This window comes from Podarcis erhardii, assembly GCF_964252035.2.
Source record: "Podarcis erhardii genome assembly, chromosome: 2".
NCBI lineage: Eukaryota > Metazoa > Chordata > Lepidosauria > Squamata > Lacertidae > Podarcis > Podarcis erhardii.
Genome location: NC_138498.1, coordinates 114,305,839 through 114,323,860, shown reverse-complemented (window position 1 = coordinate 114,323,860; position 18,022 = coordinate 114,305,839). Strand labels below are relative to the sequence as shown.

Sequence of the window (18,022 nt, the reverse complement as noted above, 5' to 3'; positions counted from 1 at the left end):
GACACCGGCACACTTAGGGATCCGCAGAGTCTGCGTGTGACAGACCTCAGCAACTCAACATTTTGGCTAATCTACTATATTTACATATAAACACACACAGAGCACTGCAACATGGCTCCCTCTCTCTCTAGCATCAGACAGCAAAGAGAAAAAACAAAGGCCAGTAGTCCCACTTCACGGAACACAGTAACACAAACATCCTGTCTCCGTCACTTCCCACCCTGTGGAGTCAAAACATATACTGTCATGTGATAGACAACAATCCCATGACTGCAATCACGGAGCAGGAATTCTAACATCTAAGTGCATGTTTCTTTCTCGCACAGCTGAGTACATCCAGATGGCAGGCCGAGCTGGACGCCGAGGTCTCGACACCACGGGGATGGTGATCATCTTGTGCAAAAACCAAGCACCTGAGATGGCCGATCTTCACCGGATGATGTTGGTGAGTTAGGCACACAAACGCACACTTTCCCATCCCTGTTGCACCAGATTATTTTGCAATGGGGTGTCCTTAAAAGTGTCAGGGCTGAAATAACGTATCGTAAGAGCTTTCCTTCTGGGTCGAGCCTAAATGTAATCCAGAGCTTGCAAGGAGAACAGGACAACCTGAATCTCTTTGGTCTTGGCAACTAGTATTTAGAGGTTTCTGACCTTGGAAGTTGCTCTTAGCTACATTAGCTGATCAACATGGTTAGACTAGGTCCTGGAAGACCAGGGCCTGTCACTCACTCTCAGTCATACCTACCTTACAGGGTTGTTGTGAGGATAAAATGGGGAGGGGGAGGACTATGTGCTCCTCCTCGACCTCCTTGTAGAAAAGGGTGAGATATAAATGCAATACGTAAATATTTTATTTAGCACAATCCATTTCTAAAAGCCATTTCTATGCTTGTGTGAATTTTCGGCGAGGTGAGTAAATCTGTATTGTTTTCATTTTGTGTAAATTCTGCCGATTTTTACCATTTGGCATAATCCACCAACACACAAAGACCGATTTGAGTCTTCTCGCAATCATCCTCATTTAGCCAAAGTTTATGCACAACACAAGGGACGCGGGTGGCGCTGTGGGTTAAACCACAGAGCCTGGGACTTGCCGATCAGAAGGTCGGTGGTTCGAATCTCCGCGACGGGGTGAGCTCCCGTTGCTCGGTCCCTGCTCCTGCCAACCTAGCAGTTCGAAAGCACCTCAAAGTGCAAGTAGATAAATAGGTACCGCTCCGGTGGGAAGGTAAACGGCGTTTCCGTTTGCTGCTCCGGTAACCATGCTGGTCACATGACCCAGAAGCTGTACGCCGGCTCCCTCAGCCAATAAAGCGAGATGAGCGCCGCAACCCCAGAGTCAGCCACAATTGGACCTAATGGTTAGGGGTCCCTTTACCTTTACCTGTGCACAACACAAGAGAAAGAAATCGCATCAATGCCCTGCTCTTGTGCCCTAGAAGCATCGGCCAGCCATCTCTCTCTATCTTTGGAGATTGTAGCAGGCATTGCTTCCATTGAGCCAAAAGAGCTAGAAATTAAGAGCTGCTGCTTTTAAACAGATAACGGGGATTCTCCAGAAGCTGAATTCACTGCTCCCGGTGTCATTTTCTGTGCACCTGCAAAACCGCAATGGAGACACAGCCAGATGGATAGGGTTGAAATAAATTATTATTATTATTATTATTACTCCTCTTCCTCCTCCTTCTTGTTGGAATATAGGCTTCCTAGAAGGGCTTTAAGGTCATGAAGCAGAGCCCTGTAGATGGTTCAGGCAAACGCCCGGCCTAGTCCAGCATCCTGTTCTCACAGTGGCGAGGCCCCCGATGCGAAAGCTGTGAGAGCAGGGGCATTTGGGAAAAACAGCTTTGCTGCCTTCCTCTCCCAACTCTCCTCCTCTGTCCCTCCAGGGCAAACCCACCCAGCTGCAGTCCCAGTTCCGCCTCACCTACACCATGATCCTCAACCTGCTGAGAGTAGAAGCCCTTCGCGTGGAGGACATGATGAAGAGGAGCTTCTCCGAGTTCCACACCCGGAAGGACAGCAAGGTAGGTCTCTGGAGAGAGGGGGTGTCAGAAGCGAGCCGGCAGCTAGTCACACCACGCCATGCAAGTTGGACTTCAATCTTTATTAGCAGAAATACGTTCCACACAGGAGTCTCAGGCCTAATGAGCGCAGTAACTCATCTCTAGTAGGTCCAGCTCTCATCAAGCAGGTGCTGGGATTGAAGGACCCCACAGCTGCCTAAGTCCCCACCCCCACCCCAGTTTACAGTGGTGCCTCGCAAGACGAAATTAATCCGTTCCGTGAGGCTCTTCGTATAGCGGTTTTTTCGTCTTGTGAAGCAAGCCCATTGACAGCTTAGCGGATTAGTGCTATTAGCGGTTTAGCGGCTTTTAGCGGATCAGCTGATAAGCGGCTTAGGGCTTAGGAAAAGGGGGGGGGAGGAGGAAAAAACCCCCGCAGGAACTCGCAAGACATTTTCGTCTTGCGAAGCAAGCCCATAGGGAAATTCGTTTTGCGAAGCGCCTCCAAAACGGAAAACCCTTTCGTCTAGCCGGTTTTCCATCTTGCGAGGCGTTCGTCTTGCGGGGCACCACTGTATTTCCCAGCAATCTGAGACTTTGCCTGTGCATCACCAATCTCTCCTCCGCCCTTTTCATGCCTCTACTTGTTCTGGGAGACGAAGCAGGGAGGGGAGACACCTGTGCCTCTTCCCCAGCCAGACTCATTGCACACACCCCTCCTCTCCAGCCTCCACCGATTCTGGACTTCTCCCTGCCGCAGACTCTTCTCAGCTCACGAAGCCTTGTTACCCCTTTAGCTTCCGACCCTACGCTTCCCAGTCTGTGCCCTCTTCTCTGACCACGCATGGTCGTCCCACCACCACCACTCCCTGAAGAAGAAGAGTTTGGATTTGATATCCCGCGTTATCACTACCCAAAGGAGTCTCAAAGCGGCTAACATTCTCCTTTCCCTTCCTCCCCCACAACAAACACTCTGTGAGGCGAGTGGGGCTGAGAGACTTCAGAGAAGTGGGACTGGCCCAAGGTCACCCAGCAGCTGCATGTGGAGGAGCGGAGACGCGAACCCGGTTCCCCAGATTACGAGTCCACCGCTCTTAACCACTACACCACACTGGCTCCCTGGTCGCTGTGCCGCCTTCTTCCTTTGATGGTTCCCCAGCTGGGGTCTCCCACCTTTCCTCTGTGCCCAACCAGTATGCGGCTCCCTGGGGAACAGAAGAAAGGACAGGTGTCGTAACCAGATCTGATCTGAGGACACTTGGAAAGTCCAGGGCGTGAGTTGGGCAGCAGCCGGTACACCTGTCATGTAAGGATCTTAAACACACACACACACACACACACACACACACACACCCCTACAGGTCCAAGGCTGTACGGGAGGAGCAGAGGAATAAGAGGGGAATTGTAGATCAGGGCTAGGAATTTGTGGCCCTCTGGATGTTGCTGGACAACAACTCCCATAATTCCTGGTCGGCTATCCTGGCTGAGCCTGATGGGAGGCTTGGGAGTCCAATAACGTTTGCAGGGCTGCAAGCTCCCCTTCCATGTTTGATGGAGGTTTGCACGCAAATACAGTCATACCTCGGGTTACAGCCGCTTCAGGTTGCGTTTTTTTGGGGGGTTACGGACCACCGAAACCCAGAAGTACCAGAACGGGTTATTGCTGGGTTTCGGCGGTCGCGCATGCGCAGAAGCACTAAATCACACTTTGCGCATGTGCAGAAGCCCCAGATCGCAACCCACGAGTCCGCAGACGTGGGTTGCGAATGCTGCGAGTTGTGAATGGATCACGTTCGCAACCCAAGCGTCCACTGTGTGTAAGAAGCCAAAGGAACCTGGGGAAGAAACCAGAAGGCAGCTGATTGAAGATCAGCATGGTGTACACATGAGAATTTTAGAAGTGGATCAGGCAATTAGTCCATTCAGCCCAGTGCTGTCTGCTCTGACTGGCAAAGTCTCTCCAGAGAGACTTTCCCCTTGCCTGCTGCCAGGGAATGAAGCTAGAAGCTGTTTGCCAAGAACGTCTCCTCTGCTAACCTGCGGGTGCTGTCTGTTCAGGCTCCCTTATGTCTTGAGCCCCCCCCCCCTCTAGGAGAGTCTGGGGCTTTCCCTCTTCACATCGTTTCACCTTCCCTCACCCCCTTCCCTCCTAGGTCCACGAACACAGGATTGCCCAGCTGAGCTGCATCTTGGCCAACATGGAAGCATTAGATCTGTCGGGACAGCTTGGCGACTTAGAGGAGTATTATCACGTGGTCCGAGAGCTACAGGAGACCCGGGAACTCATACAGGTGCTGATTTTTTGGGGGTGGGGGTGGAATCTGGAGAACGGGGGTGCAGAGAGTGACCGTAGTTTTGCAGTTGATGGACCCATGGGCTAGACAGTATCGCCCAGTGCCTCTAGGTGGTGCTGTTGGTGCGTCTGCCCAAGGTAGAATACTCAAGCTGCAGCATTCCCCATGAGACGCACTGGGATAGGAGGGCTTGCTTTGTTCAATGGGAGGGATCAGCTGTGGGCATTCAGGCAGCTGTGGGCATTCAGGAGAGACACGTGAGGATCAGGAGGTGGTGACGAGAGGGATAATCTCTTCCCCCTTTTTTCAGGGGGCACAAGCTTAAACCTCCACACAAGGTAGACTTCCGGGTTAGCGCGAACGGCTAATGGCGGATTCCCTCCGAGCTCCGGAGGGAATCGGCTCTACTGAGGACGGGTCTTGCCGTGCCGGCGACACGGGGACCCTCAGAAACCGCAGGCGCGGAAGCCTGCGGACTTGGTGACTCGGTGGGCACCTTAAGCGCCCTCCCCGACCCACGAAGAGCCTTTTTAAAGGCTGCGGAGAGGGTACGGAGAGTGGCGTGGTGCTGAGAGTAGACCGCTACCTCAGTGGAGTGAAGCCGCAAGCCATGGCCGGAGAGCGCTGACTTTCTTCCCAAAATTTGGACTGGATAACAAAGGACCCGTGAGTAGTGGAATTTGGACTTTAAAAATTTTATCCTGTGAATTCGGCACGATCGGGGGATGTGTTAAAGGGAAGTCCGCACCCCCTCTACTTATAGACGATTTAAAGCAAGGAACGGAGAATTAAGGCGGAATGAATACTGTTTTGATGATTTAAAAGTTTTTCACAAATTTGATAGAAGAAGATTTTGTGCTGGAGAGAAAGGGAATTTTGGAACTTTGTGTGTAATCCCCCCCAAAACCCGGGAGTGTCCTATTTGGGTGCCGGAGGAAGAAGTGAAAGGAGTTTGACAGCTGTCAAAGAAGCTGTCAAACGGGCGGACAAAGTAAAGAATTTTGTTATTTAACAACTTTTGGAATTAAAGCTGATACATTTGGACTGAGGCGATTGGAAACAAAGTATTGATAATAACAAAGTAACAGATTATTGGAAAAGGACTACTAAATAACTGAAAGCCCCCTAGGGGGAATTAGTGACATTACAATGGCTGCAGAGGGAAAATTACTGGCGGAGATAGAAAAAATGTTCTTTCTCGTGGGAATCCTGCAGGAGCAGAGTATGGCTTTGAGTAAAGTTTTTATGACCTTGAATTCTGAAACAAACAACTCTGCTGAATGCACAAAGGAGACGCATGATAAAAACTCTGCAGCTGAGCAGGAAGAGATGCCTTTGGAATTGACAGAGAAGAAAGAAGGAGTTCAGACACTACAAGTGGAAAATATCAACCAGGAATCTGCATTGTTAGAGTATGAGCAAGAAGACCTTTGGATTACAAACCTGCGAAAGATGAGAAAGAAGAAGAGAGAAGTCCCTGGAGTACTTGGAATATTAAAACTAAAAAGAATAAAGCAACATGATTGGGACTTTCCTCTTGAGTATGGAAAACTAGATGGTCTTTCGTAGCAAACACTCTTTAACATTCTGGATGAAAGAAAATATGATGTGACTCTGACTGAACTCCTTCGGGGTCTTAGGACCAACAAAGAGGACTACCAACATAGTTGGCAGAGAGGGACTGACAGAGAATCAGACGCCTCGGACGTGAGGAATCCGGGCTAAGAACTATTTTTTTTTATTTTTTTTTTAGACATTTGTCTGGGAAGGGACAGAAACCGGGGCAGGGGGGGGAGAGAATAGAACTATAAAATGTTTTGTTTTGTTTTACTTGGTCAATGTGACCTATAATTAATATAATAAAGGGAAAATTTGTGGAGGGGAAATTAGATCGACCTTAAAAAAAAGAGAAATTAATGATTATAAGAGAATTGGATAAGTTGAATATAGATAAACAAAAAGAATTTAATTTTTAAAAACAATATGAATATCTTTAAGAGGTTAGGTAAGAACTTGCTGAATTAATTTTGGAACTGGGATGTAAGAGGAGGGGGTGGGGGGAAGTCAATGAAAGTGGGTAAAGAAAATTAGGGTATGTAATTGTATTTGTGTGTTTGTGTGTTCTTGTCTTTGTGTGTGTGTTTGTTGTTATAAAATGTAAAAACCCAATAAAAATTATTTAAAAAAAAAAAAAATAAACCTCCACACAAGGCTGTAGTGTGAGTTCTCACTGTGCCAGCCATGTCATCCAGGCCCTTCTCAAGATACTCCATTCCGTTTCTTGTCTCCCACCTGAGTTTTCTCCCACCCACCCCAAAATGCCCACAGTCTGCTGATATTCCATGGCTACTGAGCGTTCTTAGTCTCCATTGGGCTGTTTTGGGTCGTGTGGGTGGCCCCTTGAAGGTTTGTTTGCTTGTTTTTACTAAAGTCCCTTTGTTCTTCAAACAAACCCGAAGCCTGATATAATTAATAATAATAATAATAATAATAATAATAATAATTATTATTATTATTTATACCCTGCCCATCTGGCTGAGTTTCCCCATCCACTCTGGGCGGCTTCCACTGAATATTAAAAACAATACAGCATCAGACATTTAAAACTTCCCTAAACAGGGCCGCCTTCAGTTGTCTTTTAAAAGTAAAATAGTTGTTTATTTATGTTGTCCCTTTATGAAGGGAGTTGTATGAATAGTTGTCCCTTTATGAAGGGAGGGCGTTCCACAGGGCGGGTGCCACTACCGAGAAGGCCCTCTGCCTGGTTCCCTGTAACCTCACAGCTAGGGAACCGCCAGAAGGCCCTCAGAGCTGGACCTCAGTGTCTCCCTCTTGGGCATAAACAATGGCATGTAAGCAACAGCGCTGATACCTGGACATGGGGAAATAGACCAACCCGTGGGATCTTTGCCCCCTTTGCCAAAAGGGCCCAAACTAAAAAAGAATGGCAACTTAAGCTGATGGAATATGCCCAGCTTGCAGGCCTAGCATATGGAATAAGAGAAAAAGAAGAACGTATGTTGAAAGAAGATTGGAAAATGTTTACTGAATATATGGGGGGAAATTGTGTACACTTGAAAATGATAAAGGTAAATTTAACAGTGTAAATAAGTTTTGATGGATGTAACAATGGAATACTGAATGGTTTAGTTCATGTAAAGTATACAGGGATTTATGGTATGCAAAATGAACCACGGAAAGAGAAGGGAAGTCATTGATAATGTAAGGTTGTTTAAATGAGTGTAAAGGTAAAGGGACCCCTGACAGTTAGGTCCAGTCGTGGCCGACTCTGGGGTTGGGGCGCTCATCTCGCTTTACTGGCCGAGGGAGCCGGCGTACAGCTTCCAGGTCATGTGCCAGCATAACTAAGCCGCTTCTGGTGAACCAGAGCAGCACACAGAAACGCCATTTTCCTTCCTGCTGGAGTGGTACCTATCTATCTACTTGCACTTTGACGTGCTTTCGAACTGCTAGGTGGGCAGGAGCAGGGACCGAGCAACGGGAGCTCACCCTGTCGCGGGGATTTGAACCACCGACCTTCTGATTGGCAAGTCCTAGGCTCTGTGGTTTAACCCACAGCGCCACCTGCGTCCCTTAAATGAGTATATTAAATTGTAAAACAGAAAATCTAATTATACACACACACACACACACACACACAGTATATATATAACTTTGCCAAAGGAGGTTCCCTCGTCGCTGTGCTAAGTTGCTGTTGCACATTCACCTCCACAACCAAGAAGACTACAGTTTGGTTCTGTTTTGAACGTTCACCGAAGGTTTCAAGATTTAAAAGCATCTTGAGGAAAGAGGGACCGTGGGTTACCTTCCTCTGACCTGGCTTATGTCTATAGGAAGGAGAAAGACTTTTTGGAGCAAGGAGGGGTTTGGATCCAGCATCCTTCCTGCTCCTCAACGTTGTGGATACAGGACTGGCTACTTTGGAAGAAAACTTGGAAGCAGAGCACGAGGTCTTTCTGTTTTAGAATTCCAGTTATGGTGACCTAAGGGTGCTGTTTGCGTGTGTGTCGTCCTCTAGCTGTTTCTCACTTTCAGAGGCGAGTCATGGAGTCAATGAATGGACTGAAGGCCCTTTCCGTGGGACGGGTGATCGTGGTGAAAAACCAAGAGCACCGAAATGCCCTGGGGGTGATCTTGCAGGTAAGTGGGGGAGTTTCTCCAGCACCATGCGCTAAAGAACCCCAAATTCAGTGCTCATAGGTGTAGATTGATCGATTTATAACATTTCTTTATCGCATGATGGTAAAAAACCAAAACAAAAACCCACCTCTAAGCTTTTTACAAGAAGAAAGATAAATAAGACATGCTCTTGTGTATTGGCTGGTTGGTTGGTTTTGCTCATGGATAGATTTGGGCTTGGAAAAGTCAAGGATCTGAAGATGATATGTGGGGCATTGAGACTCATGACTGAGTCTTGTTCAGTCACTGCACCCAAAAGCCCAGACTTTTAACCCTGGCATGTAAATTGTCTCCTTAAGTATGAGGACTAGATTCTTGGTTTTCCATACAGAAGATGTTCTCTATTGCTCAAGCAACTTATTTTCTCTCTCTCTCTCTCTCTCTCTCTCTCGCGCACACACACACACACAAACATATACATATATGTGTATACCGTATTTTTCGCTCTATAGGACGCACTGGACCCATAGGACACACCAGACCATAGGAGGGGGAGAACAGGGAAAAAAATTTTTTTCCCTTGTTCTCCCCCTCTGAAACACCCGAAGCCTCCGGAGCCCAGCGGGAGTTCTTTGGGCTCCTTTCGACCTGCTCTTTGGGGCTGGCAGGGGGAAGCGCTGCTTTCCCCCACTGCCAGCCCCAAAGACTAGGTCGGGGAGCAGCGCAAAGGCGGCATGCTGCCTTCCCGCTGCCCCCCGAGCTTGTGGGGCTGGCGGTGGGGGGAAGCGTTGCAGCCTTCCCCCCACCTTCGTACAGCCTTCGTAGCCTCTGCAGGGCAGCAGGGTGAAGGCACCCTGCTGCCCTGCGGAGACTTTGCGCAGCCATCCGCAAGCTAGAACAGCAAAATGGAGCACTGTGCAGTGCTCCGTCTCCATGTTCTGGCTTTGGGCTTAGCCGCACAGCCTGCATTCGCTCTATAGGACACACATACATTTCCCCTTAATTTTTGGAGGGGAAAAAGTGCGTCCTATAGAGCAAAAAATACAGTATATATAGAGAGAGAGTTAGGAAAACTTATAGACTCTGTAAGAAGTGCAAACGTAAGAAATGCTGCTAAAATCCCCAAAACTGTTTAGACAACTATATGCAAGGCAAAATCAACAAAACCTTTAAATCATAGACTAAATTATATGTCTGTGTAGGCTTGCTATAATAATAATAATAAAAAGCTTTCAGCAGGTGTATAAACAACACAGTGCCTACAAATGGATCAACAAATTCTCTAAGGCAGGATCTAACTTTCTTTAACATAGAAGAGGAAGGAAGCAACACTGAGCTATTTAGAGGGGGGGGGCAATTTGCAGTTGGGGACTCAATGTTAGCTGGTATTAGGACCAGTCCAAATGCCACAAAATTGTGAGCAAGTTCTCCAGAACTCTTCCAGCGAGATGGTAAGCAGAATTTGGAGGTAGGGCGGATGGAAAGCTGGTTTGATGCTGAAGTCAGTCTGCATTTAATCAGCATTGTGGTAGAACATGGGTAGGCAGCCTAAGGTCTGGGGGCCAATTGCCTTCTCAGTTCTGGGAATCAGCGTGTTGTTACATGAGTAGAATGTGCCCTTTTATTTCAAATGCATCTCTGGGTTATTTGTGGGGCCTGCCTGGTGTTTTTACATGAGTAGAATGTGTGCTATTATTTCAAATGCATCTCTGGGTTATTTGTGGGGCATAGGAATTTGTTCATCCCCCCCCATGTAATCTGGGATCCCACAAGGTCTGAGGGACAGTGGACCGGCCCCCTGCTGAAAAAGTTTGCTGACCCCTGTGGTAGAATAAAAGAAGAGCAGACTATAGGGATGAGGAATCAGTGTTGCTGCTGGACTACAATTCCCATCATTCCCAACTGTTGGCCGTGCTAGTTGGGACTGATGGGTGGTGGAGTCTAACAGCACCTGCAGCTTTCCTCCACGAATCTCCTTAGCACTCTGCAGAACTTGGGTCGCACTTAAGCGGTGTCAGATCCGATGCAGTTGCCCTCTGTCTCTGGCCCCCTTTTGCCAAGGGATGCACAACCTCAACTGTGACGACCCCATGGCTGGTTGTTTAGGCTGGAGGCCGGACGAGGAAAAGGTAGCCTGTTTACTCCCCTTTGCAAATCACATTCCTGGGTTCTTGACTTCAGGTTTCCTCTGACGCGGCCAACCGAGCCTTCAGCACTTTGGTGATGTGCGAGAAAAAGCTGTCAGAGGGGGATGTGGCTGCTTGCAAGGAGGCTGGTCTCCCTTCCCCTCCAGAGGTGCCGCTTCCTGATGACCTTCTGCACACCAAGCTCTTCCTTCCAGAGGGTAAGGCGAAATAGGGGTTGATTTTGGGGAAACGAGGTTTGTGGTTTTATATTACAGGGCAGATTCTGCATCTTCTTTTTTTTTACTAAGAACCCTGAGACATCACCTTGCCAACAAAGTTCCATATAGTCAAAGCTATGGTTTTCCCAGTAGTGATGTATGGAAGTGAGAGCTGGACCATAAAGAAGGCTGATCCCCGAAGAATTGATGCTTTTGAATTATGGTGCTGGAGGAGACTCTTGAGAGTCCCATGGACTGCAAGAAGATCAAACCTATCCATTCTGAAGGAAATCAGCCCTGAGTGCTCACTGGAAGGACAGATCCTGAGGCTGAGGCTCCAATACTTTGGCCACCTCATGAGAAGAGAAGACTCCCTGGAAAAGACCCTGATGTTGGGAAAGATGGAGGGCACAGGGGGAGAAGGGGACAACAGAGGACGAGATGGTTGGATAGTGTTTTCGAAGTTACCAGCATGAGTCTGACCAAACTGCGGGAGGCAGTGGAAGACAGGAGTGCCTGGCGTGCTCTGGTCCATTGGGTCACGAAGAGTCGGATATGACTAAACGACTAAACAACAACAACAATACCAGAACTAAATTTGCAGCTGTTTCACACACAAGATCACTCCTGGTCTTCCCCTTACCCATAGCAGATTTCTTCATCTCAGCAGCCTAACTTACAAGGAAGGGAAAACCTTTCGTTATCGCTGCTAAAAAAATAGGATAACACAGAGGGAGTTGTAAATCCTCGCTGATCTACTGCAAGTTTCCCAGACTAGATCCTGATCTCCCTTTTGCTGACCTTTAAATAAGAGGGGTGGGAGCAAAGCATCGTTTTTGCCTGTTGTGAACAGATCTGCTTGCGTTCCCACAAGGAACTCAAAGTGAGATGGATGAATGAATGAATTTTATTATATCGGTCACAGACCAGTTCCAGCCCACATACAATATCAAGGAGGTCATAAAACACGATAGGGAAACATTTGAATTTGCAATTAGGTATAGCAGGGACAATACAGATATAGCAACAGTTAAAAAATATATAAATTAAAACTTAGTCACTAACATATAACCTAAAATCATCATTTAAAACCTTAATCATTATGATAGCACAGCTTGTTCCCTAAGCTTTACGGCAATCGCACAGAATTTGGCTACCCTTAACGTGATCTCAGGATCCTTGTCCTCTACCAGGGATTTTAGACATTGAAGTTCGGATTCATTTGGAGATTTTTGCATAGCAGGGGTAATAAATACCGAGTGTGAGATAACATTCCAAGTTGTGTGTGCACGTTAAGCGTTCCAAATAACTCTTTTCAAACTAGCAGGAGAAAAGCAGGAGGGCTTGATAGGAGGAGACAGCCTTTTTCAAATGTCACTGGCAATAATTTAGTTCAAGAGAACCAGAAACTTCTTTTTTAAAAGAAGTTCGCTGAGACATAAGCAATGCATCTAGGAATCCATAATTGTGCAAATGGTTGATTTTGGCCCTGTGTTCTGGGTTGGGACAGCCGATGGAGGGTTGCAATATATGGATGTATATATATATATATTTCTCCATCCCACGTAGGCCCTTGCGGACATACTATAAAGAAACTGGGCCCATCAGACATTTTTGGTATCACAAACAAAACTCTGCGGGTCAATGCTGAGCGCATCCTGGAAGATTTCAAGAAGCGCCAGATGCCCAGGTTCAGGTGAGACAGGAGCCCTGCCAGCGGGTGAGGAGGGTGGGAGCTGGAGGTCAGCAGCACCTGGATTGCCGCAGGTTCCCCCATCCCTTGTGTCTAAGGTGATAATGCTCAGTGTTGGAGGGTGGCAGAGAGCGAGTCCTCGCAGCTGTAGCAGAACTGCGTAAAGTACTTTTGGTGGGGGCAGAAATAGGAGAGCTTTTTGCTCTCCAGGAAGCTTCTCATGTCTCCTCGTCTTCCCCTGCCCACCCTCCTCCCACACTTCCAAATCTCATTATCTGGCCTCAGAAGAAGAGGCAGAGACATCCATCCCTCCACAGCCTGTGTTTTGAGTCTGGATGTCAGAAGCTTTGGCCCGGCCCTCTGCCTTCTAGCCCTACGAGGACAAAGTGTTTCTTACACATAACAGTGCCTTTAAAGAAATTAAAAATGCAATGGGAACCATTTTTGTGGTTATTTTTATTTTTTTTTAAAGAGTACGTTTTATTCCTTTTTTTGCATATGATATTATTATTATTATTTTATGATTTTCAATCTTTATACATTTACAATCATTTTAACATTTCAAAGCTCGACTTCCTTCCCCCTTTTTCTGCGGTTCCTTAAATATATATTTTTTATTTTCTGCATACAGTGGTACCTTGGTTCTTGAACGTAATCCATTCTGGGAGTCCGTTTGACTCTCAAAACTGTTTGAAAACCAAAGCCCAGTTTCCAGTTGGCTTCAAGAGCTTCCAGCAGCCAATCATAAGATGCGTAAGTCGCGTCAGACGTTCGGCTTCTGAAAAACGTTCGCAAACCGGAACACTCAGTTCTGGGTTTGCGGCATTCAGGAGCAGATTTGTTCAGGAGCCTAGCTGTTTGGGAACCAAGGTACCACTGTATTCCAAATTAACTTAATTTACTCATTTATTCATCTGCTTTAAATACATACTGTTATAAAACTGCAGGTTATTTTTTTGCATACGATAAACACAAGACAACAAAAATACCAGCTGGCTTGTCATGTCTTGGAAAGTTTGTGCTTTTACCTCGTGTATTTTTATGGTGTGTAAGCTGCCCTGAGATCTTCGACTAAAAGGGCAGTATGCAGATTTCATTAATTAACTGTTTGATGAAGGGTAACAGCAGCTATAGCAACCCTCATGCTGCTGCTCACAGGACAAGGGACTTCTAAGCCCATGTTAGTGTTTCGTGCTCAGGTTTTATTTTGATGTATATTGGGGGGGAGGGGAAGGAGGAGCAAACTGGACGTTTGTGGGAAGGCCCTTAGACCACAAGAGCTCCAGAGACACTCGGTGGGTTTACTGTTTGTTGCGGCAAGGAGAGATCAGGCAGAATAAGATGTTCCATGCCTCCCCCCCCCTCTCTCTTTCTCTCTCTCTCTCTCTCTCGTTGGAATAACGGAGACGACAGGAGGTTGGATGCAGGTGAGCTGCACAGAAGCACACTGGCAAGCATGCTCCAAACAAGCTGCCGGCTAGCTCTGTAGAGGCTCCTTTTATTAGCAGAAGTCAACAATTGGAAACCGTAGTGAAACCACCCTGAGCTTAACGTATTTCCATCTAAGCACATTTCCAGCATTAGCAAATACACGTGTCAGCAGGTGTTTCCCTAAAATGTTCCCCCCAATACAGTGGTACTACGGGTTACATACGCTTCAGGTTACATACGCTTCAGGTTACAGACTCTCCTAACCCAGAAATAGTACCTCAGGTTAAGAACTTTGCTTCAGGATGAGAACAGAAATTGTGCTCCAGCGGCACTGCAGCAGGAGGCCCCATTAGCTAAAGTGGTGCTTCAGGTTAAGAACAGTTTCAGGCTAAGAACGGACCTCCAGAACAAATTAAGTACTTAACCCGAGGTACCACGGTACTTGATTCCGTCTGCATTCCCGGTCATGCTCCAGCCAAGCAATAGGTCTAACAAAAAAATTGTGAGAGGACAAAAGGTCAGGGGGAAAACCCTGGTTTTTTAGGCGTAACGCTCCTTGGCACACGGTTGCATTTCTGGTGCAGGGTTTGCCTTCGCAAAGCAGAGCGTTACCTCCACACTCTCTCTCCCTGCAGGAATGATCTGCCTGGGCCTTCAGCTGCCACAGCCACCCAGGAGCTGCTGCGCTTGGCCGAGGGCTCCCCCGAGGGCCTCCCCCTCTTGGATCCTGTGAACGACCTTCAGCTGAAGGACCTGGAGGTGGTGGAAGGGGTGGTGAAGGCACGTCGCCTGGAGGAAGCTCTGCTGGGGTTCCAGTGCGTGCACAGCCCCCGTTTCCACACGGAGGTCAGTCGCGGAGTGGGGGCAGGAGTAGGAACCAATGGAGCTGGGCTGGGATGGCAGGAAGGGGGAGGTTAAGGCGGCCCTTGATCTTCCCCAGTCCCCAAAGGATGCCGTGTCTTCTGGGATTCCACACGAGCGCAGGAGAAACATGGCAAGTGGCCATGGGCGCAGAAATAAAGGGGGGGGGTGTAACAACTTCTAGTCTTTGTGATCGCAAAGAGCTTGGGAATATCTTATCGCTTTTCTTGGAATGCAGGCAGGCGGTAAATGAAGTCCGTGGAGGAATCATAGAATCGTAAACAGTGGTACCTCAGGTTACAGACGCTTCAGGTTACAGACTCCGCTAACCCAGAAATAGTGCCTCAGGTTAAGAACTTTGCTTCAGGATGAGAACAGAAATCGTGCACCGACAGCGCGGCAGCAGCAGGAGGCCCCATTAGCTAAAGTGGTGCTTCAGGTTAAGAACAGTTTCAGGTTAAGAACGGACCTCCGGAACGAATTAAGTACTTAACCCGAGGTACCACTGTAGTTCAGGCATGTCCGATGCATCGATCGCAATCGACTGGCCAATCGCTGGATGGATTTCAGTCGATTGCACTATGGGCCAGGTGGCCTTTGCTCCTCCCTTCCAGCCGGAGCTCGGCTGCGGGAGGGAGCGAGCTGTGCCTCTGCTTTCGTCGTCCGTGAGCTCCAGAGCACAAGCCTCTCTCACTCTCCTTTCTAAGGAGGCCGCTCTCCTCGGGAGCAAAGGAAAGTGGGGCACAGCCGATGTTCCACATATGGGATGAGGCTGGATAAAAAGAGAACACCTTTTCATCCTCCATACAGAGCAGCCTGTGGCTTAATCAGCTGTCGCCTCCATTTGGGCAATATGTGGAGGGCCATCTAGCTGTTAGAATTCCTGCTCCATGATGGCAGTCATGGGATTGTTTTCTTTCACATGACGGTGTATGTTTTGACTCCACAGAGTGGGAAGTGACGGAGACAGGATGTTTGTATTACTGTGTTCCGTGAAGTGGGAACTATTGGCCTTTGTTTTTTCTCTTTGCTGTCTGATGCTAGAGAGAGAGGGAGGCATGTTGCAGTGCTCCGTGTGTGTTTATATGTAAATAGATTAGCCAAAATGCTGAGTTGCTGAGGTGTGTTACGCAAGCTGCGAAAACTCTGCAGATCCCTAAGTGTGCCAGTGTCGGTTGGTTAAGAACAGTTTCAGGTTAAGAACGGACCTCCGGAACGAATTAAGTACTTAACCCGACGTACCACTGTAAAGGATTTCAAAATGGGGGGAGGAGGAGGAGAGAGAGCACCTCAACCGCAGTTCAACGTGCATAATTTTTGCAATTCCCAGGAATACCTTAGTTGGTAGAACATGAGACTCTTGATCTCAGGGCTGTGGGTTCGAGCCCCACGTTGGGCAAAAGATTCCTGCATTGCAGGGGGTTGGGCTGGATGACCCTTGGGGTCTCTTCCAACTCTGTGATCCTTAAGCCACAGAACATGGGAGAGTGGGTGGAGCCCAGTGTGGTTTTCTTTCTTTTTTTAAAGAAAGAATTGCAGCAGAAAAGCGCAGCGCTGCACACATGGTTCTTGAGCTCTTTTTATCTGCCCACATCCAGAGGCAGTGAAGAAACGTGGGAGGTGGGGAGGACGCTTGGCCTATCAAAATCTCCCTGGTCTGTCTGGATATCAGCCAGAGGGAGGTTACCGGTAAGCAAGCTCCGAGGACAGTGAGAGGGGCCAGCCTCTATGGAGGGGGCTTGCAAACTAACAAAGACTACACCTCCCAGCCCGTCTGACTGTTGCCTATCCCAGCAGGGGGATGATGGGAACTGGAGTCCCAGCGGCAGCAGTGCAAGTGCCACGAGTTCCCTTTCCCAGCGTTAGGCGAGGCTTGATCTCCTCTCTCTCTCTCTGTTTCCTCTTCCCTTCTAGTTTGTGCGATTCAGGGAGCGCCAGCAGGTGCTGGAGGAGCTGGAACAGCTGCGCTTCCTGCTCTCTGACCAGTCCCTCCTGCTGCTGCCCGAGTATCACCAGCGGGTCCAGGTAAGAGCCGCTCCCTCACGGAGACCCCAAAAAGGATACGATAACGATCATCTTTATTGTCATTGTCCCATACAGAACAACGAAATTGAAAAAATAAATAAAAATCTACACAAGACATTCAAAACCAACAAGCCTGCTATCCCAGCTACCCCAACCTGGTTAGCCCTTTAAAAACTCATACTCCGTTTTTAAAATACAATATACTCCTATGGAGACTACTTAAAGGTAAAGGGACCCCTGACCATTAGGTCCAGTCGTGACCGACTCTGGGGTTGCGGCGCTCATCTCGCTTTATTGGCCGAGGGAGCCGGCGTACGGCTTCCAAGTCATGTGGCCAGCATAACCAAGCCGCTTCTGGTGAACCAGAGCAGCGCATGGAAACGCCGTTTACCTTCCCGCCCGAGTGGTACCTATTTATCTACTTGCACTTTGACGTGCTTTTGAACTGCTAGCTTGGCAGGAGCAGGGACCGAACAACGGGAGCTCACCCTGTCGTGGGGATTCGAACCGCTGACCTTCTGATCGGCAAGTCCTAGACTCAGTGGTTTAACCCACAGCGCCACTCCTTACACAGCGTTTAAAACCAAAATCGCATTTGGATGGAAAGTGTTTCTCAGGCGGCTAGTCCTCATCTTTATAACCCTGTACCTTCTTCCAGAAGGCAGAAACTGGAAGAGATCATTTTTGGGATGCGCACTATCCTGCGCTATCTCTGCAGCTTTCTTATGGCACCGGGAAGCATAGATTTGATCCAAGGACTTCCACCAGTAACCCAGAGATGCCCCCGGTTGTGTTCAAAATAGATGTGTGTGTGTGTGTCAGCCCCACCCTGTGCTGCTGTTTCCTCCTTCCCCCCTCGGTCACCTTGCGCCCGGTCTGCCCCCCCAGGTCCTGCGCTCCCTGGGCTACATCAATGAAGGCGGTGCCGTAGAGCTTAAAGGCAGCGTGGCCCGCCAGATCAGCAACCACGAGCTGCTGCTCACCCAGCTGCTGCTGGACAACGCCTTGACCGACCTGCGGCCCGAGGAGATCGTGGCCTTGCTCAGCTGCACCGTCTGCCAGGTCCGCACCAGGGTGGAGCCCCAGCTGCCCTCCGTCCTGCAGAAGGTGAGCCGGGGGGAAGGGGCAGCGGGGAGGAGAAGCCGAAGCCCCATAGAGCCAGCCAGGGGCGTTGATGTACATGTGGGGCCTGGCAGCAGCTCCCAGAGTCTGACTCTCATGACCC

The 18,022-nt window shown here is 48.5% G+C and overlaps 1 protein-coding gene across 1 annotated transcript in view; it reads left to right on the top strand.

Annotated features, from left to right (window-relative positions):
- The window catches only part of SKIC2 (SKI2 subunit of superkiller complex), a 45,630-nt gene that overhangs the window by 26,696 nt on the left and 912 nt on the right, over positions 1-18,022 (top strand). Inside the window, exons 19-27 of the mRNA XM_081852335.1 lie at positions 327-445; positions 1,893-2,030; positions 4,163-4,300; positions 8,360-8,464; positions 10,625-10,787; positions 12,357-12,483; positions 14,547-14,757; positions 16,687-16,797; positions 17,686-17,904. Of these exons, the coding sequence (XP_081708461.1) occupies positions 327-445; positions 1,893-2,030; positions 4,163-4,300; positions 8,360-8,464; positions 10,625-10,787; positions 12,357-12,483; positions 14,547-14,757; positions 16,687-16,797; positions 17,686-17,904 (1,331 nt within the window). The remainder of the gene's footprint in view (positions 1-326; positions 446-1,892; positions 2,031-4,162; positions 4,301-8,359; positions 8,465-10,624; positions 10,788-12,356; positions 12,484-14,546; positions 14,758-16,686; positions 16,798-17,685; positions 17,905-18,022) is intronic.